The sequence below is a fragment of the Phaenicophaeus curvirostris genome, chromosome 2 (genome assembly GCF_032191515.1).
Source record: "Phaenicophaeus curvirostris isolate KB17595 chromosome 2, BPBGC_Pcur_1.0, whole genome shotgun sequence".
Lineage (NCBI taxonomy): Eukaryota > Metazoa > Chordata > Aves > Cuculiformes > Cuculidae > Phaenicophaeus > Phaenicophaeus curvirostris.
The window spans coordinates 72299644-72321736 of record NC_091393.1 but is presented as its reverse complement, the minus strand read 5'-3'; the positions used below and the strand labels follow the sequence as shown (position 1 = coordinate 72321736).

General features: G+C 37.9%; 1 protein-coding gene across 1 annotated transcript in view; it reads left to right on the top strand.

Moving 5' to 3' along the window:
* Positions 1-22093, top strand: part of TTC27 (tetratricopeptide repeat domain 27) — a 130098-nt gene that overhangs the window by 36081 nt on the left and 71924 nt on the right. The window contains exon 9 of the mRNA XM_069852457.1: positions 11127-11193. Coding sequence (XP_069708558.1) covers positions 11127-11193 — 67 coding nt within the window. The remainder of the gene's footprint in view (positions 1-11126; positions 11194-22093) is intronic.

Sequence of the window (22093 nt, the reverse complement as noted above, 5' to 3'; positions counted from 1 at the left end):
TATGCCAGCTATATGTTGATGCTGCTCTTCAACCACTCCGGAGACATTGGAAATCAGTGATTATCTACCATTACATGGACGATATATTATTTGCACAAGCAACACCTTTTACAGACAAACAAGTAAATACAATTCGGCAAACACTTGCTCATTCAAAATTGATCATCGCTCCTGAAAAAATACAGCGCTCTTCGCCATGGAAATACTTAGGTTGGACTTTAACAGAACGTACAGTATCTCCTCAAAAGATTCAGTTAAATTTGAATCTGAAAACATTAAATGATGCTCAACGTCTCTTGGGAGACCTACAGTGGTTGAAACCTATTGTGGGCATTCCCAATGAACTTTTAGACACTCTACGACCATTACTACAAGGCACAAATCCTGCTCAAGCAATTTCAGTAACTCCAGAGCAGAAGTGTGTCATACAGCAAGTAGCAGATAGGATAACAACTGGCTGTTCGTCTCGTTTTATCTCATCACAGGAACTCAGCCTACTCATATGGCTGGGCCAGCATCATTTATTAGGAGCCATCGCTCAGATTTCGCTCTCCAGTGGTATCTTGACAACAGCGAAGACCTTCAGGAAGCCCTTTTGGGTACCTCAGCTAGCGTCAACATCAATTTATTTAAATCACCCCTGCTACAATGGATGGAGAAATGGCGCTGGTTTGCCTGTCCAAAAAGAAAACGGGATCTAATTCCCCAAGCCATCACCGCGTATACTGACGCAGGAAGGAAATCTCGAACTGCAGCCATAACGTGGCAGCAAGACGGAAAATGGCAACATCATATTTTGCCTGCAGAAGAAACAGACTCTCTACAAACCTTGGAACTATCTGCTGTGACTTGGGCATTGATGACTTTGACTGATCTTCTAAACATTGTCACAGACTCATTATATGTTGCAGGAATTGTGGAACGTATTGAAGACGCCTTTATCAAAGTGGTTCAAAACAAAAGACTATATGAGTTATTTCTCCAATTACAAAGGGCAATTAAACAAAGGGAAAATGCATTTTGTATTTTGCACATTCGTAGTCACAAATGGGATGTTGGTTTAGGTGAAGGTCCTATCTGGGTCCCAGCAAGGTGGACGAAGGCTGCACCGAAGGCTGCACTGAATGTTGCAACTACTGAAAACATGCTCCCGAATTCTGATAATGACGTGGATTGAGATCCTAGTTCTCATGATTGTGTCGTCGACCCAAGGTCACATCAGTCCAAGAACTAACTTATGGGTAACTTGGGCAAACAAAACGGGTGTAACCTCCTTTTGTCTCTCTTTGGCATCCGCCACCGACCCTTTTCAAACTTGCCTACTTGGAATTCCGGGGTTCAACGAGTCAGACTTTAAGGGTCTGACCAGAGGGAATTGTGATGTTCATACGAGGCAGGATGAATGTGCTGCCCGTTTGTTAGCAGGATTAAATGTTTCTTTACCTTGGGATCCCCAAGAGATCAAACTGTTAGGCAGTCGCATGTTGAATAGAACAGCCAATGAATATGGATGTTTTAAATTAGGGTTTTATATTTATAAGAAAACTGACAAACTAATGTGGTTAACACCTAAAGAATGGCCTTTTTGGAATGCCACATATATGTGTGGTGGACCTTCTTATGGATGGGCAAAGAATCAGACCATAATTTGGGCAAACCGCACTGCGATGAAATTGCCCCATGATCTTTATTTGATATGTGGGGACCGTGCTTGGCAAGGAATTCCCCGAAACCCTATGGGAGGCCCCTGTTACTTAGGAAAACTGGCTTTATTTGCCCCAAATGTGTCTGAAATTCATTCTCTTTTTCCTAACCATCGTCTCAAACGCTCCATAGCAGCGTTATCACCTGACTGTAATGATCAAGTGGAACTTTGGGGTCCGACAGCCCGAATTTTTGCATCCCTTGTACCTGGTGTGGGTACAGCACATGCATTGAATACTTTAGGGAAATTGGCATGTTGGATTGTAAAACAGTCTAATGCAACTACTGAAATTTTGTCTGAAATGGCACAAGATATGGATAGTTTGAGACACCAAATTTTACAAAACAGAGCTGCCATTGATTTTTTTATTATTGGCTCAAGGTCATGGTTGTGAAGATTTTGAGGGAATGTGTTGTTTTAATTTGTCTTCTAATTCTAAGTCAATTCACCAGCACCTGCAATGGTTACGAGATAACACACGAAATATCAAAGTGGTCTCTAATCCCTTAGACAAGTGGTTGTCCTCTTTTGGACTGGGTCCATGGCTCAGAACATTTATTATGTATGCATTAGGTGTAGGGATTGTGATACTGTTCATAATCATCCTGTTACCTTGCTTGCTGACTTGTTTGCAGAACTTAGTCCTCAACTTAATCCTCAAGACAGGAAGGGACCTTAAAGATCATCAATTTCTAACCCCACTGTCATGGACAGGGAGTCCTTCCACTAGAGCAGGTTCCTCATAGCCTTATCCAACCTGGTCTTGAACATCTCAAATGCTGAGAAACTGAGAGGGGATTATGTTTCTATTGTAACTTAGAAATAGCCTGAATTAGATCACTGTTAGAATAGATAACAGCAGCTGTATGTCAGCAGCTTGGGAAGAAAATACCTTCTCATCATTTGATTCACCATTTTTTAAGAGGGGAAGGCTTTTAGAGATTAGGTACTGCACTAGAAGCTTCTAAGAAAGCAAATGTCCAATGGCAGGTTATTTCCCAGTCTTTTGCTGTCTCTCAAGGGTCAGATCAGGTCACAATACTGTGTTATACTGAAGGTGCCTCAGCTCAGCCAAGGACTATGCAACAGTCTTGAGCTGCTGAAGAAAGCATGAGCGAGCTCAAGTTTTAATTTACAGTGATACAATGGATAATAATATGTTATACGCCTTATGCAGTGATCTGTAAAAGAGTACCTGAAACAGCTGTGTAAGCACTGAATAGCATTAGACAAAAGGATTTTTAACAGAATTACCAAATATGAGCTTTTGAATCCATTGAGTAATTAGGAAAAAAATATCCCTATATATGTTTCGGTAATGGAAATATTGGAAACTTGGGTTGGTGAAACAGGAAAACATTCAGCTACTTGAAATTTGAGAGTCTAATCTTAGCTGTCTGTCTGTTCTCTAGTCAATGGAGAAATCAGCACCTGCAAAGTATGATTCATTTCACTTCAGGCACTTGTTTTACTATCTTTGTTTTACTTGTTTTACTCTCTACATTTATCTGTATTTTTGCTTTGATTCTGAAGGAAGCAGAGACAATCAGCTAGATTAAAGGCCTAAAATTTACGTCGTTAAAGTTAGGCAAATTGGATCATGTGCTTAAATATACATATAATTGCAGTTTTCTTTGTGCTTTGTGGCAAGGTCATGCTATATAGCTTGTATAAGAAGTGTGAGGCTCCTCTTCATTCACAAAATTAACACAGCTGATAAAACTGTGTAGAAATACAGCAAATACTTTCCACATGTGCGTTTTTGTGAGTCTGACCTATCTTTTCTTCATCACCTATCTCATGCTAGTTCTCTGTAGTTTTAAGTAGTTACCTGAGGAACTTGAATTTGCATTGCCTGCACTTGCAGAGAGGTAATGTGCCAGGAAACATAAGCAAAAAATAACTCAGCGGTTTTCTTCATCCATCTGACTTGATACTGTCTTCAAGAATGGCTGTGAGAAGATACCTAAGGGTGAATAAGGGTGAAGAATATACCTAAGGCAGGGCAGGCATGTGTTGTTCTCTTCTCCGTAATACTTTCCTAGCCTTTAAACAGTGATTTCCTGAGCCTACTCTGGCTTGTTTGCCTGGTAGCCCTCAATGGATCTCTCAAGTATTTGTCATCTTCCACTGACCCTATGTAAATTTCCTGTATTGGACATCCTTTGGCAAAGGTGTCTGTCTGTGTTTTGTGTGTACTGCTCAAAAAACCCTCTTTCAGGTAGTTTTGGTTGCCAGTACCTTCATTTAGTGACTTAACTCTTTTATTTCCTAACAACCTTGAAAACTTCTACAATGTCCCTCTTTGGTTAGTCCTAGGCTAATCAGACATTCTTTTGTAGAAGTTTTTATATATTTATGAGGTATACAATATCATTATTCATCATTATAAAGTTATTCTAGCTCTCTGTTTCTGAAGTTTTTCCAGTACTGAATTACTGCTTTCATAATGAAAGGTTCTGAATGGAACATACTATTAATGAGTTGACAAACAAAGACTTTGTCGTATTTTATGTAGGCTTTACATAGTATACCCTAGTATGTTATTCTCCTACTTTCCTGATTAATTACTTACATTTTGATTTGCATTTTTAACAACTGTCTAGTACTGAGCTACTGTTTTCAAGCAGCTGCTGTGCTAAAGGACTGCTCCCAAACAGAAAATGTTGGAGCAGAGCCTGCCTCTTTTATCACGAATGTAGGACTGTGTTTCCTATTGTGCATTGCTTGGCATTTTTATTTTATTACCCTTTTGCGCTATCCTGTAAGTCGTTCTGCAGTTCCTTATTGTCTACTCACTGTTATTTCAAAGAATGTTATATCACTTGCAGATTTTCTTGCTTCACTATACATTCTCCTGTTCCGGTTTATTAATATTATAGCACACGGATCACAGCACAAAAACTATGCAGGATTACACTGGTGACCTTCTCCATTAGGATGGCTGATTATATAATTTCCTATCTTTTAATCAGGTACTGACCTTTGCCAAGACATTCCCTCTTATCTCATGAATGCTCAGTTTCTTTGAAAGTCTTTCTTTCAAGGGAAGAAAGGGACTTATAAAAAAAAATCTTAGAGACCCAAGCTGATTTCATCAACCAGCTTATGGATATCCTTGAGTGGATCAAACCTTCCAAAAGCCCCCAGCAGTTCTATGATGCAGGAATATTTTTTTATTTAATAGAAGCCTGACAGACTCTCCCTACATGTATTGTGAAAGGGCTGTCAAACACTGGCACAGGCTGCCCAGGGAAGTGGTTGAGTCACCATCTCTTAAGGTCTTTAGAAGACGTATAGATGCAGCACTTTGGGACGTGGTTTAGTGGTGGACTTGGCAGTTTTAGGTTTACGGTTGAACTTGATGATCTCAGGGGTCTCTCTGAACCTAAATGATTCGGTGATTCTATGATTTATGTAGTCTCTTCTCACTGCAACAGATTATATGCTTACCAGCTAGTAGTTACACCGATCCCTTGACACCAGTTTTAGAGGCTGGTGTCATTTTTATTGCTCTCCTACTGTCAGGCACTGAGGTAGTTTTAAGTGAGGACTTATGCACTCCTTTTAGTGTCTCAGCTATTTCATCCCAAAACTCACTTGAAACTTTTTTTCTTAATACCATTGGTCCTGTTAACTTAGTAGCATCCAACCTCCTTTGCAGCTTCCTAACTTCAGAAAGATTGTTTTCTCCTGTAATTTTCTCCCTTACCCAAAAAGGCTCTCTGGTGGGAATTTAAATATGTTCTTCTATAGTAAATGCTAGTGCAATACAGCTTCTGTGCAATGGCTTTTATACCAGGGCTGTCATATGGTCCTTTGAACTCTCAAAAATTTTTGTTCCTGCGGTACTGGAAGAAGGATATAGCACCAAATTTTACTCTTTGGTTAGTTACTCCTGAAACACTTTTAAAACTCCATAATTATACTGCTAGAGATATTTCATTATTATTATTTACTATTCCAGAGGTTTTGATCCTTTCTGTATTCTGCATTTTAATACAACTTCAGCTATTTGAAGAACACTTTTATTTTTAATAGCTTTTAACAGTGTCTTTTAACACTTTTCAACTTTTTAAATCAGTGCTTGAAACAGAGTATTTAGTCATAATTCAAAAAAGAGATACTTTGGAATTGTTCCTTTGAAGTCCACTGTTAGAAAATTATAGCTAATTAACTCCAAAATTATATAACTAGTTAGTTAAATGGCATGCCAAATCCATTAGGCTGCCAATGTAAATCTCATTAATCAGATTAAAGAATAACTTGTCATTTATAAGCTATTGGCGATTAGCTTTTGTTGATTTACTAGAAAATACTTATTTCTGCTGCAGAGTAGATCTTACTCTACGGTTCTGTTTTAACTGTCTAAAGAAAGTCTGTTTATCTTTGTTCTCTTTCACTCTTCTATTTCACTCAGCTCCCTAAGGCAGGATTCAAGAATTGACAGAAAATACCTTGCAAAGCTGAATGATGTGGTGATTAGTGACTTCACTTCGCACTGTTGTGAAAAGATACCTTGAATCAATATATTTTTACACTGATGAAAAATAAGTTCCAATTTTGTCAAAATTTTGGTTCACCTAGGCTTTTCACAAGCTTTGATCATGTCATTGAACATTCTGGTTGCCTAGCTGCTGTGATGTTCTTGTTATAATATTTGAAGTTTTCTTGCTGCCTTTTTAACTTCTTTGATTTTTTACCCTCATGGATAGAGAAATGTGTTATTTTTCACCTGAAGTCACATTTGTATTAGTGTCTAGTGTTTGGAGACTACCTCAAACTTACTATAAATATTTCTGCCAACAGCTGATATTGGATGAGGAAAGCAGAGAATTTTTTTATTATTTTCCTGTTTCCAGGAAAATATTCTTAAGTAAGGAAAAAAACCCAGTGATACATCTGACAGAATTGTTTCCTAGCAGTGTTGTCTGAAACTTTCAAAAATCCCACCAATAACCTGGTTTCTTTTCTGTGGGAAGATGTGTGAAAATGCATTACTGTAATAGTTAATAAACGTGAAGGAGGAGTAATAGTTAGCTTTTCTTCTTGAGAGTCCATCTTTACTGAACATAACAAGAATAAAAGGTGGTGTCAAGGTCTTCACTTGCTTTTTATAATCCTTTCTCAATGGTACTCAACCAGAAGTTTAGTTGGTACTTTGTTGTGGCCAGGTTTATACAGCTTGCTCAAACTGATGGTATTATGAAACTTCAGTATGAATGTTATGAAGCACATGTGGAACCTGTATCATGGGAGGTCCTTAGGAATAGACTGGATAAACATTTGTCTGAGTTTGGAGTTTTGTAGAGTGGGAAGAAGAATTGGAAGATTTCTCAGGCTTTCTTCCACTGTAGAAATCGTTGACTGTCAGCTACTCTGTTTGTATTCGTCCCTGCAATAATGTGCAAATATTTTTTTAAAGAAATTTTGATCAGTAATACCCTTCCTCTCTCATCCACCCACTGGCTCAATTTAATTTATTAGGTTCCTGTGTTGTTACAGGAGAAAACTAGGTGGGTTGATAACCAGGGGACTTTTATTATTAAAGAGGTGAAAAACCTTTTTTCATGAAACCTTGAACTGTAAAGAACCACAGTTAAATAATTTCAGTTCAGGTTCAAGAAATTACTTCTGTGTGAACTGACATAAGTGCAAGTGTAACCATATGTTTAAATATCTCAATACTTTGAAAAAAAGATGTACTTTTTATTATTTTGGCCTATGTTGCTGTGAATAATCATCAACTGTAAATCTGGTATGTTTTTAGATTCTTTATTATATAACTTACATGACAGTTCTAGATGTTACAATTTCAATAACTTGAGACAGCAGCTCCCATGTGCCACTTAGTTTTTGTGACAGCTCCCTCAGTCCAAAAACATTTTGCAGAAAGTTTGATAAGAAAACACTATTAAGAGCACTATTAAAGAGTAGATCTCCAAAGTTCCAGAAGAGGGGGGGGAATAAGGGATCTTATCTCAAAATAGAGGAATCTGAGTCTTAGAAATGAAACTAAATTATTTTTTTTAACTAAGATTAAAGGGAAAAAACCTTGCAAAAAAACCCAAGAACAACACATCCTTCTGTATTTGATATGAGGTTGTTGGAAGATGATGTTGAGAGATCAGTGTTGTGATACCCAGTAACACGCACAGTGTAGAGAGAAATTTTTAAGTACAAAGTAAAAAAAAAGTCAGCTTATTTCTAGCTTTCAGTAAGAAATACTGTTCTTCCTTTTGCTTAGAAAACATAAGACTGAAAAATGTGAACTGTAAGTATCATTAAACGAAAAATTAACTTAATTGTTGTGTTTGGAAAGGACCTCTAGAGTCATAGAATGGTTTGAGTTAGAAGGGATCTTTAATGGTCTTCTAGTCCAACTCCCGTGTAGTAAAGGAGGGATCTTCAACTGGTTCATGCTTCCCAGAGCCCTGTCCAGCCTGACCCTGAATGTTTCCAGGGATGGGTCTCCTACCTCCTGTCTGGGCAACGTGTTCCAGTGTTTCACCACTCCCTCATTGTAAAAAATTCTTTCTTTTATCAAGTCTAAATCTACCCTCTTTTATTTTAAAACCATTACTCTTTGTCCTGTTACAGCAAGCCCTATTAAAATGTGTGTCCCCCATCTTCTTTGTAGGCTCCCTTTTAAATATGGAAAGGCCACAATATGTTACATCTCCTGAAAGCCTTCTCTTCTCCAGGTTGAACAACCCCAACTCTCTCCTTCATAGGAGAGATGTTTCATTCCTCTGATCATTTTTGTGGCCCTCCTCTGGACCTGCTCCATGTCTTTCCTGTGCTGAGGACTCCAGAGCTAGACACAGGTGGGGTCTCGCCAGAGCAGAGTAGAGGGGCAGAATCACCTCCCTCAACCTGCTGGCCACGCTTCTTTTGATGCAACCCAGGATGCACATAGCCTTCTGAGCTGTGAGTGCATATTGTCAGCTCATGTCCAACCTGTCATCCACCGGTACTCCCAAGTCCTCCACAGGGCTGCTCTCAATCCCTTCATCCCTCAGCCTGTAGCAATACTGGGGGTTACCCTGTCCCAGGTGCGGGACCTTGCACTTGACCTTGTTGAACCTCATGATGTTCACATGGGCCCACTTACCCAGCTTGTACAGACCCGACTGACTGGCATCCCATCCTTCAGGTCTGTCAAGCACACAATTCAACTTGGCGTCACCTGTGGAATTGCTGAGGGTGCACTTGATCCTGCTGTCTATGTCACTGATGAAGATACTAAACAGTACTAGTCCCCGTATGGACACCTGCGGGTCACCACTTGTCACCGATCTCCATCTGGACATAGAGCCCTTGACCTCTGGGTGCAGCTATCCAACCCATTTCTCAGTCACTGAACAGTCCACTCATCAAATCCACATCTTTTGAATTCAGAGAGAAGGGTGTTATGGGAGACCATGTCAAAGGCTGTACAGAAGTCCAGATAGATGACATCCACAGCTCTTCCCTTGTCACTCCATCATAGAAGGCCGCTAGGTTGGCCAGGCAGGAATTGCCTTTTGCGAAGCCTGCTGGCTGTCTCAAATCACTTTCCTGTGTTCCAGGTGCCTTAGCATAGCTTCTAGGAGGATCTGTTCTATGATTTTTCCAGGTACAGTGGTGAGGCTGACAGGTCGGTAGTTCCCACAGTCCTCCTATCTACCCTTTTTTAAAAAATGCATGTGATTTTTCCCTTTTTCCAGTCATCAGGGACTTCACCTGAATTGCCATGGCTTTTGAAATATTGCCTAGAGTGGATTGGCAGCTCAGGACTCTGGGATGCATCTCATCAGGTTTCATAGACTTATATATATTCAAGTTTCTCAGGTGGTTGTGAACCTGATGTTCTTTTATAGTGGGAGGGACTTTGTTGCCCCAGTCCCATCTTGCAGTCCATCCCCTCAAGATGTGTGGGAAGAGGGATTACCGGTGAAGACTGAGACGGAAGCTGCTGGGTACCTCAGCCTTCTCCTTGTCCATTGTGACTGTGAGAAACCCTCACGATTCAAATAGGTAAACTGAGGCACGTGTCTTGTGAAGCAGCGTTATTTATTTATCCGCGATTATAATTGTGGGAGCACCCCCTTCTGACAAGAAGGAAAGTGCTCAGCCTTTGTTGAAAACCACACAGCTTTTATACCATTTCTTTCAAGGCAAACCCACGCTTTCCCAATTTTACAAGCTATACCAAAGCTATTGTAACACTGTTACCAGACTAATTTTTACATACTAGGTTTCTTACCTAATCTGTTGTTTATCAGCACTTATATTCCTAAGCATATCTTGTACTGTACCAGAAGAGCTACCAGATTTTCTTACATTGACTTATCAATCATTGTCTTATCTTTCTCCAAACTATCTGTTTAGTAATTTCTTAGTGAAAAATAGCTTATGAAATCATATTTTGCAAGAGGATTATAAGTTCAATTCAGCAAAGCCCTCTATCTTAATGCCAAAACCTCTGTTTTGTAGAAACACAGGCAGCCTAACTCACACATTACCAGTTTGCCAGTTATGTTCACTGAGGGGAGATTGGTGTGTACACTTTTTGACCTTCCTTTTCTGGCTAAGGTAGATGTAGAAGCCCTTTTTAATATTCTTTGAATTCCTTGCCAAGTTCAGATCCAGATGCACCTTGGCTTTCCTGACCCCATCACTTCACAAACAGGCAGAATTCTTACACACTTTCTAGGTTACCTGTTCCTGCTTCCACTGCCTGTGCATTTCCTTCTCGCACTTCAGTTTCACCAGCCAGTCTCAACTCATCCACACTAGTCTCTTGCCCTTCTTTCCAGATTTCTTACCCCGGGAATCAAGAGCTCTTGCATTCTCTAGAAATATCCTTAAAGATTTGCCAGCTCTATTCTGCTCCCTTCTCCAGCTGTGAATAAAGATTTTAATTCTCATCTCTGTGAATTCTTCTTGGTTTCCCCCTTTGGGTGCCGCAAGCAAGCGGTAATGCTGGTTAGAGAGAGATGGACCTATTTAATCATGTTCCTTGAGTGACTACAAAGAGTGTTTGCCCAGCAATGCTTTTAAGGAGTTAGTGTTCTTTTGCTTTGCAGAACCTGTATTCAATTAGTCATAGAATTTTAACTGAAAACAGACCTCTAAAAACAGAGAATGGATTTTAAACTGTTTAGGATTCGTAAAATTGTTGTTCCCATAAGCTTAAACTGAGCAAGACATTTCAATTTAGAGTGGCCTTTGAGAGACACCACTAAAATACCTCAGCCCTTTAAATGGCTCTTTTTCTGTGACTGCTTTTAGGTCTAGGCCTTGTTTTGTGTCTGCCAAACTCCCATTTGTTTTAAGAGGCTTCCAGAATTTCTGTAAGTTTGAAAAACATGTTCTGCATGATGTTATTCTAAAGATTAAATCAGGATTGTTTTATTTTCATTTGTTTCCTTCACAGTATAGACTTCCAAAAGAACAGTCCCATACACAAATTAACTGAAGAGGAACTTCTGGCTTTTACTTCAGTAAGTAATTTATCTGGACTTCTTAGCCTTCACTTAATTTTCCCTTAATATTTAAGTACCAAGGAGTAAGCTGTCAATCATGTTCAACTGTTTGTAGACACTATTTGTTTGAGTACTCAAGTGATTTCATTAACTTTTCTTATTTCAAGAAATTAAAGTTCAACCCAGTTTTGAGCCATCATCGTGCAGGATAAGCTTGACATCTGAAAGTCCGCCTGAAAATACACACAAAACATTTTATTTTTCCACGTGTCCTTTAGTTTTTATTATCGATATGTATTATAAGATTAAACCATACTTTTTTACAGCAAATTCTTCTAATGGCAATAATGTTGAAAGTGCTTTTTTTGACTAGTGTTTAAGTGGACTTCAAAGAGAATTTCAGCTTTATTCAGTCAGATTTATCCAGTCTGTATCAGATGTTCTTTTAGTATTTTTTCAATGTATTATTTTTTATTCAAGACAAAACACAATTTGCTTTATTCCTCGATCTTTTCTGCTTTTGTGTGGTTTTTAATAATAGCTTATGGGGAGGATGGAACATGGGGCAGGGGGAGGGGGAGCCTGTGGTTATATTGCCATTTTTGCTTACTTTCCAGAATGTTTGACTTCACCTTTGGTGCTGTAAAGAGGGCTTGCTCTCCTATACGTGCCTTGTAGTCTGAGACCCTTTTGCTATAGTAGTACCGCCTGAAAAAGTAAATTGTTGTTGAAAATTTGCAGATAGGACCTCAGTAAAAGTCCCTTTGATTTCATTTGAGCTAGAATTTTATCACTGACACTTGTAATTGAGAGGACTATATACAGTTATCTAAGGTTAGGTATGGTAATGTTTTGAGTTGGGGTTTTTTTGGGGTGGTAAAAGGAAGTTCAGTCTGTAAAGAAAGAAAATTCTATTCTTTTTATTGGATAGATAAACGTAAAATAGGTTGGTTTAAAATTAATATTTGTTTAGGTCACTGTGGTAACACGGTACTTGCAAGATACTGTGCATGAGAGAACCGAGTGAATCACTGTAAAACAGTTTGGTTTATGTAGGTTTTCTGTTTGCTGCTACGATGTTCATAGTGCTTTCTCAGGATACGGTTTTTGAAATATTCTGTTTTGAACAACAGTTTTGATTGTTTTTTTTTAAAAAGGTGCGAATAGAGAGCAGGAGAAAACTGAAATGCAGAAAAGTGAGACTGTCTATTCTCACTTCATATTGTAGTAATAGAAGTACCCACTAAGGGTATTAAAGAATGATGACCATTAAAGGAGAGGAAAAAAAGCTTACAGAAAGAATAAATATGTACGAAACAAGCAAATGCACATATATAACAAGCCATAGGAATGAAAAAGTTGGTGAACTGAGTACTGCAAACTTCTTAAAAAACGGTGGAACTATTATAGTGTAATTCTTCTGGCAAAAATAATTTTAATGCAAATGTGTGATATTTCAAGACAGGCATATAATCTTGTTAAAATAAAATCTGCCATATTTGTTGTTAAAATAATATATTTTAACTTCAGGGTTTTCTATGAAAACTCAATTTTGCTTCTTGTATTTTATTTCCTGTCAAACTCCCTGGAATTTCTTTGTACAAACCCTGCTTCAGTCTTCCCAGTACCCACTATTTTTTGTGTAATCCTTATGTGGAACTGCAGCCATTATATACCTGACTCTTGAAATAATTTCTCCATATATTCTATCCTTTTAATATTAAATGAAGTTATAGTGTGGTAACATAACATCTTTAACAAGATTGACCCTACTGCTGTAATGGAGTACTTCATAGAATAATGAAGGCAAGAGTGGAGGTTAGTTGTTTTAACAATTGAGTTTTCAAACATTTAAACACTCTTCAGGTTTTACTGCAGAGGAGAAGTCAAGGTAGCACATATACTAGGCAAGAAAGAGAATAAGTTTTACAGTTACCTTTCATTGCTTGACAGATGGTATTACCTATTACCTGAGATGCAAGAGATGTGTTTGATGAAGTCTTCATAATTATGATAAAATTAAACTGCATTTTTCTGCCATCTAGTGGCTGATTCCTCACAGGAGAGCTTTGAAGTCAGCTACAGCTTGCTTTACTCTTATAAGATCTCTCTTATAAGATCAGCAGCCACTATTGGGGTAGATCTCCAGAGAAACACAGCTGAAAGATACATGAAGGCTTACCTAGTGCTTTGTGCTCTGAGTAGCAAAAAAGTGCAGGGTATATAGCCATGAACAAACAATAGTGTAGATCTCACTAGTAGTGCAGAATTCAGTGGACTGCAGTGACTTAAAGAAGGGACTGGTAGCCTGAAAATTAGATGAAAGAATAAATTTCAATATCAAAATAGCATTCTTTTAAACTTTTACTTAATTGTAGGGACACAAATCAATCTTACCATTATTTTGATCTTGGGAGCTATGCTTCCAAGCCGCAAACAAGAACAAGTATGATATGTAACATCACCATCCCAAATTTTTCTGGAAACTGAAAACAGGAATCAGATATTAGCTTCTTTATGCCTTTTTCAATAAAGGCATCTTTTGTGGTGTTTTTCCACTTGAGCCTGGAATTGTGGATAGTCACTGTAGAATTTCATGGTAAAGACTCTGAGCTCTTCTGCATCTTTAGGTCTTAGTCACTGAGGCAAACAAATCCATTACTGTGCTCCCTGGCAATAGGGGGTGTTCTGTGTGAGTGTTAATGCAGCCTTGGCTCTTACACTGTCTGCTGGCTGGGTAAATAAGTGGCATCACAAATGTTATCACTTGTATTTAAGGTATTTACCAAGCTTTGGTACTACCTGGTGAAGCAGACAAATGAGCACTATATCAATGCTGCTCTGGTGATTTCTTAAGCCTCACTTAAACTGCTCTGTGTGTGTGTGTGAGCAGGCATCTTCTCAGCCTACATGTGGATTCCTAAATCTGCAGGCTGGTTAGATGGTTGTCATGCATTCATCTGATATCAGCTGAAATTTGTTTCCTGAAGAAAGGAGGGCATTTCGAGATATCTTAGGAAGCCTGAGAAATTGTAAGGCATTTTCAATAGATCAGTGAATTGTCAAGAGGATCCTCTTGCTTTGGACATTGTGAAACAAATGCATCTGACCTGCACTTTCTCTCCAGCAGAGAGAACTAAGGTCCAGATGGTAGGACAGGGGAAGGATGACCAAAATAAACTCAAATAGATGATGTGGTCCTGCCCAGTACTAGGTGTAGTTTGGCAAACAGGCATTCTAGATCTCCTGTTATATCTGTAGAAGTTGAAAATTGCTACATCTGTAAGACAGGTTAATTAAACAACATAGCTTACAATCCTAAAAATAACACTACTAAGTCACTAATAGCCACTGCTTGGTGACTGCAGTCAAATACAAAAGGATTGCTGCTTTTCATTTACTGAAGTTACTTGGGAATAGTTACCACTTTCCTAAAAGCACTAGCTTTTGTAACTATGAATTACTTTTATTATTGCTGATTTTTGAAGCAAGGGGTGCAGGTGTATTGTATCCTGTATACTTGTGTGTGTAGTCTCATTGGCTGGGATAGCTCCTCTTGGTACAATCATTTGGACTTCAGTGCTTGAGCTGTTCTGGTCAAATCTGTTCAGTTATCAGCATAAAATTTCAACTTTTAAGCTGTTAATCTATAGCTGAAATTAGATAAATTTCATTTACTTTCATTTTCTCTACTTACATTTAAATTGTTGCTCTGGTATCTTTACATGAGAACTAATGTAGTCCACATGCACTTAAGAATAAACAAAAAATTAAACACTTGCTTTTAAGGGGAATTAAGTATTCATTTTCTCACACACAACAGTTTAAGGGAACAGTCATAATGTTGTTAATTCTGTTATGCAGCACTTGGACTCCTAAGGAAACTAAGATATGTCCCACAAGCTACTTCAGAGACAGTTATCCAAATCGTATTTGGCAAACTTTCTGATTTAGCTAACTGAATACTGCATTTAAAACCCATTTTTAAGAGAGGGTCAGTAAACCAGTAGAGAAACCCAGTACTTCTCTGTTAGAATTACTGGTTTCTTCCTTATAATAATTATTTTTCCCCAGGGCTTTCTGTATGGGAAGTAGGAATTATATGATGCAAGAATCCAAATTTCAGTACATTCTTTTTAATGTAGAAATAGAAATGTGAAGGCTGCTGGGTTTTATGTTGGGCAGCATTTTTTCCCTAGAAGTTCACAGATGCATCACTGATCTCTGTATATTGGTGGCCCAGATAGCTTTTTAGGAAAAAAATAATTTCTCTTTGTAAATGAGTAAAAGTAAGATCTCAAAATCACTTTTATTAAGTATTTGCTATTTGCATTAAGACAATACACCAAACAGGAGATTAAAATAACAACATTGTTACACAAATGCACAGGTGTACATTACTGTGTATTTCTAAAAAGATTTTTTAAAAATTACATTTAAAGCTTTACAAAAGATGCCCATCGTAGGAACATAAAATTAAGAAAAGGAAACTAAAAAATCTTTCTAAAATGTAACAGTGTTCCAGGAATATATGAAAGCTCTATATAAGAACGAGTAAATCATCCTTTTTGTATTAATTTTAAGATTATGCAGTTCTTAGAGGGAAATTGGAGAAGGATTAATACTGGTATTGTGTTTTTCTCTTACAAAAGTGAAAAATATTTTTATTTAAGTAAGTTGATAAGATTAGGCAATGTAATACAAGTTCTTACAGCTTAATAGAAAGCATAGCTTATAGTTTACAAACTGGGGAGGTATTCAGTGTTTCATAGTCTGATATGACACTCCAGCAGAATATCTAGGATTAAGGAGCTGCACCTGGCCCTTAACATTACCCCTTTCCTCTGTCCTCATCCTCACTTTGCACAGGAGAATGGGCTTTGTGGTAAATGCCCACTTAAAGCCCAGTGTGGGAGGATATGACTTTTTTTCCCTTATTAGCAAGTTATGATCGAAGGTTTTTGAGTGGTTGTAACAGTATTAACCTATAGGAGACTAAGCAGAAAAAGCAACCACAAAATGTGGAAGAGAAGCCCCTTGTTTTGTGCTTCCCACATTATCCCCCTATTTGTATCCTTTGGAAAACCATTCAAGATGACAAAGGACGTACAGCGCACATTTTGAGAGCGTGTGTATGCATATATGAATACTTTTTCTGCTTTTCAGTGTAGTGAGGAGGCTTTGTGGGGGAGGAATTGGAGGGTGGAAGTGGGAATGCTTTGTTTTTCTCATCTTTTGTATGACATTTATGAAATTAATGTGGAGCTAGGCAGCAATCAAATCACAGCATATGATATTTTTAATGTTAAGCCTTCCTATGAAAGCCTCTGTAAAACTAAAATGCCTGTTGGGTTTCTAAAGAGAAGTTGTTTATATAGCTCAAATAAAAGTAGTGCATTTTTCTCTGTTGAGAAAATGGCTGCAGTTTTCTTTATGTTTTATAACCAGCAAGAGCATTGAAAAGCTCATTAAGAGTGCCATGTGTCTCTATTGCTGTAACTTTCGTGGCTTTTTATAAAAAGTCTCTTTCACTTCTTTTTTAAGCTGCATTGCCCATTTTGAATAGCCTCTGTTGGTTACAGGATTATAATGCCGCAAAGACTTTCTCTCAGCAAAGCCCTGCTAGTAGTAGTAAGACTTTTAAAAAATAAGTTAATTCAAACCTATTCTATTCTTCTTTCTCCCTTTCTTTCTGTCTTTTTTTTCTCTTAATCTAGATTCAACTAGATTTCTTGGAAGCGTATTCACAAAATGTTTGATACTTATGTTTACAATGTATTGTGGACAGAAAGTTAACCTGGTGTTGTCAGTTATTTTTGCTGCTGATGTATTATGTGCATTTAAATGTTGAGGGTAAAGTAACTGAGTGCTGTAGTACACATGTTGCAGCGCAGGGGGAGAAGCTTGCATTCCCTTCCAAAACTGGGATTGAGTAACAATCTGTTTGAAGTTATTTTCTTTTACAAAATATCAGGTTTCAAAACAAATGACACTTTTTATCCCTTTCTACTTTGTTCTTCTCTGTGGTCTACATTCTTCCCTGAGTTCCAGGGACCCACAGCTCTCCTTGCATCATACCTTACAGGAGACGATTCCTGATTTATTTTGTGCCTTTCTGAGCAGGAAGAAATTTGGGATAACCTTGCCTTTCTACAATAGTCTGCTCTTTCATATAATCTGTACAGAATTATTCAAGGTGTAGATTTTAGCATTCTCACTGAAACCACAGTGGTAAAAGAAAGTGAAAATCATGTTTAAATATTAATAGATTATTTACTTGTCTAAGGATTTGAGAAGTTAAGCAGGCAAATTTGATGACAGTTGCTAACATTTTTTCCCACAGCAGCTTCTCTTCTCCCCCTCCTCCTTCTTCTTTATCAATCAACAGCTCACTTATTTTTTCCAGCAACCTCTCTGACAGCCAGTTGATGTGTCACAGGCTTCCCTTCCCCCTCTTGTTTCCTTCACTAGTTATAACTATTGCAATTCAGTAAGAAAGTTCCTTGCAACAAGATGAAAATAAACCCCCGATTCAGCTAAATGCTGTCTGAGGTATCGTCTGAAGGAAATGAAACATTCTCACTACTTTGTGTAGAGCTTAATATTCCCTGATGATCAATACAATTTATGCTATCAGTACTAGCAGTCAATTTTTTTTTTTTTTTATTAACATTCTACTGATCTTCCTGTTTGGCTGAGGAGGGAGCAGATGAACTAAACAAGGGTTTATAACATAAACTTACATTTTTGTTCTTTTACAGTACGTGAGGAAGAATTATTCCTGAAGTTTATTTAGATGACCTAATGTATTGCCCTCGTTTCCTCTGCCTAATTTTAGAATTGTCCCTTAATTTGGTATTGTTTTTAATCCAACATTTCAAATATTACTCTCGTCTTGCTTGTTCCATAGCATCTGAAAAAATGGAAGTGGTTGAATTCCTGTGTGCTGGTCAACTTGCTACTGTCTCTAAGCAACTGAGTTGAATTTTCTTTGATCATGTCAGGTCTGTAGTTTGTAGCAGAAGTAGAATGTTTCTCATATCAGCACCTTCAACATTCTTTCTGATCTATATTAAAGATGAAATACTGAAAAAGTAACAGTTTATTTTGTCTTATTATACAATTTAAGATAGGTTTGATTAGAATGCCATAGTCCTTGAAATAGCAGTCATGAAGTTTTTCTTCCCCCCACAAGATGTCTTCTGAAATGTGTAAATCTGATAAATTTTGATTAATTTATCATCACTGAGTTGTCAGTGTTTTGTTGTTTGTGGGTTTGGGGTTTTTTTTTGAAAGAAACAGGCACGGTCAGTTCCAGCTACTTTGGAAAAAGTATAAGATGAACTTGATAAGAAGTAAATCTCTTACCCTGCTTCTGCAGGAATTACTTTTTCTATTTTCCCAAAACCAGGCATGAAAAGAATTAAATGTCTCCCATGCGTTTTTCTTTCCCCTCCCTCCCCCCCTTTCGCCTTTTTAATCCTAAAGGATTAGGTAGCCAAGTTACTGGAAGGGATTTCGAAATGGTATTTTATTCTGGGCATTTATTGATGGTCGATTTAAGATTTTTGTGGGTATAATGATGGTTAAATCAAGTTCTAAGTCTATAAACCATGGACATTTGAATGGAGAGGTAAAGGGGAAAGATTTGGGGCTTTTTACCTATTTTTGAAAAAATTTCCTGAATGCTTATAGTTGAGATTCAGCAAAATATCCATTTCCATACTTAGTTGTTCTCATTGAAGTAGACCCCATTCTGTTCAGCAGTAATCTTGGGTATGTTTTTGTATGGTGTGCTGCCCTTGTATTAGTTGGCTTCAGTATGTTGTGGAAAAGCATGGTACCATCTATTTTATAGAAGGATGAAGGTTAAGCAGCTCAGATTCTATGATTTCTACAGTATTTCCTTTACTGTCTTTTATTTAAAACCAGCAAGTTTAAGTAGTGAAATGTAACTTTGAAGTGCTGTTGATCAGAAATTAATATGATGAAATTAATTTGTGATACATTTAAAGGCATCTGCATGGAGGTTGTTGTGCACTTTATTTTTTACTTGTATTTACAAAATGCTTGAGTTCTAGTACTGATGATGTACTAAGCAGCACATTATGACTAAAGCTAGGGAGGGTAGGAATTATGTATTCTTGCCAGCAAACCCCATCACTCTTTTTTTTTTCTTCCAAAATACATTTTTACTAGGATAACATGCATAGGAAGAGTTCATACTCTTGTTTATGAAGATTAGCTCAAGAAATAGAGACAGTGCCAGCTCTTTTAGTGGACTTTCCAGGCAATGAACTTACCATGAATGAGTCTCATGATTACTGTGAGAAAATTCAAACACTTTTCTGTGTACAATTTATATGCATAGCATATATAATAATGCAGTATGGCATAATTACTTTTGGCATGTTTGAATTGGCTGCATTAATCATGGCAAGTAGAGCTCTTAGTTATGAAGACTATTCAAATGAATGCCAATAAAATGTTCAGAAGCATCATGTTTTATTTGTTCCAATTTGCAAGAATATTTTAAACATATTGAAACTATGTAATGTTTTTCTATCTGTTAAGCTGAGATTTGAGGCATTTTCTGAACTGAAATGAAAATCATGACACTAGACATTAGTTGGTGTAGTTTGATGTACTTAAGAAGATTTTACTGCCTTGTCTATATTATCCCTAAGCATATCTTGCATAATTACATTAGAGCATAGGCCTTTTTTCTTTAAAGATTTCAAGTCTTGGGTCAGCTAGATTTTCCTTCAGTACATTTGTCAGAATATGTTGGTCAAACACATTCTACAATGCCTTCTATCTTGTCTAGACAAAAGAAGAGAGAGAAAATAACTTTCAGTCTGTTTACAAAAGACAGTAGAAGATTTTTCTCTGCTGTAAAATGAGGTGTTTGATTTTAAAATTACAACACTTGGAGAAGAACAGCATATGCTTTTGCATTCTCTCAAATTAGTGTCATACCTGATTTGTTTTTTATCTTTGACTAGAACTGAGTATGTTTTCTTTGCCTTTTAGTTTAGTATATGTCAGCGAAACCCTTTCAGTTTTAGAATAAAGGGAGAGAACTATGTTTAGGAAATGGTTTTTATTTTGTTTTGAATGTCTTGCTTAGTTTGAAGGAGTTTCATAGCTTAGCAGTAAGACTCAGAAAGCAAGTAGGTTATTCAGTTGCTGGAATAAGGCCAGGTTTCTCATCCTATAGCTTATTGTGTAAGAACTGCCATGTGTATATTTATTGGTCTACGTATTCTGTATCTTTCACATACCTAATAGTAGGCACATGTTTGTCAAATCTCAGACAGCTGGGAAAAAGCAGTGCTTAGGGGTGCATGACTAAAATGATTGCCTCTTTTGTCTAAGGAAATGTCTTCGGATTAGAGATAAGGAAGAATTTTTTTTTCACTGAGGGCAGTGAAACGGTGGAGCCACCCAGAGAGGTGGTTGATGCCTCACCTCTGGATCCATCCAAGGTCAGGTTGGACGAGACTGTGAGCAACCTGACCTAGTTGAAGGTGTCCCTGCTTACTGCAGTGTGGAGCTGGACCAGATGACTTTGAAAGGTCCCTTCCAACCCAAACCATTCTATGACTCTCTATCCAATTTTCACAGTTATTTTAGTAACTGCTGTTGTTTATTGTTATAATACAACTGGACAGGTGCTAAACTGTTGCATTTGAATCTTAATCCATTGCAGCTTATGCTTTTGACTTCTTTCAAGTCTGAGCACATCCCAGACTTTGCCTTTGGTCTCTAACAAATTTATTCAGAGTATAGCTTCTCTCTACACAACTCTGTCAAAGCTAGGAATGTTACTCACTTTTGACTACCAAGAGAGAATTTTCTTTCATGCTCCCCAGCAATCTCCCACTCATTTTTTTCAGTATTAGTCATTTGTGCCTGTGTCAGCTTCCCTTTTTGTTTACTCTTCCATCCCATATTCCTCTCAGCCGTCTCCTTTGTCAGCTCTTGCCTCATGTTTATCATGTTTATCTCCAGGCTTTGACTCTATGCCACATAGCTCACCAAACAGTAATTGAGGCGTGCCTCCTGCACTCAATGTTACACTGATTTCTGAACACCAAGTATCTCAATATGTAGACTGCTGAATAGTAGAGACTGTTGTAGTCAGAATTCCTGTGGTGAATGTTGGCGTTCTAAACAGGGGAAAACCAGATATGACACGCTCCATGTAGAGTCCTGTCTGGCATTGTGTGGATTTTCCTCTGCTGTGCCTCACTGTTCTTCTACAAACAACTGTTCTTACAGACTGAAGGTGGTGAAGATGTTCTATAGAAATACTATACTTTGTTCTGACATAGCTTAATAGTAAAGTCAGTGACAGCCTTACTTTAGGTCACTGGTTTAAGCATGTAATTATTTCTGAATTTTTTTTGGCTGTTCCTGTTACAGAAAAAAATGTGATAGCTGGTTTTGACTAGTTAACATTATTATCAGAAGATTCTGTTGGAGTGAAGCTCAATGCTGCATCAGATAGCAGCAGTATATAAAGCAGTATTCTTCTGGAGAGATAAGAACCCCGTGCAGGCTTGCAGAAGAGTGGCTGGAAGGCTGCCTGGTGGAGAAGGACCCGGGAATGTTGGTCGACAGCTGACTGAACATGAGCCAGCAGTGTGCCCAGGTGGCCAAGAAGGCCAATAGCATCTTGGCTTGGATCAGAAACAGCGTGACCAGCAGGACCAGGGAAGTGATTCTGCCCTTGTTCTCATAGAATCATAGAATCATAGAATAACCAGGTTGGAAGAGACCCACCGGATCATCGAGTCCAACCATTCCTATCAAACACTAAACCATGCCCCTGAGCACCTCGTCCACCCGTACCTTAAACACCTCCAGGGAAGGTGACTCAACCACCTCCCTGGGCAGCCTGTTCCAGTGCCTA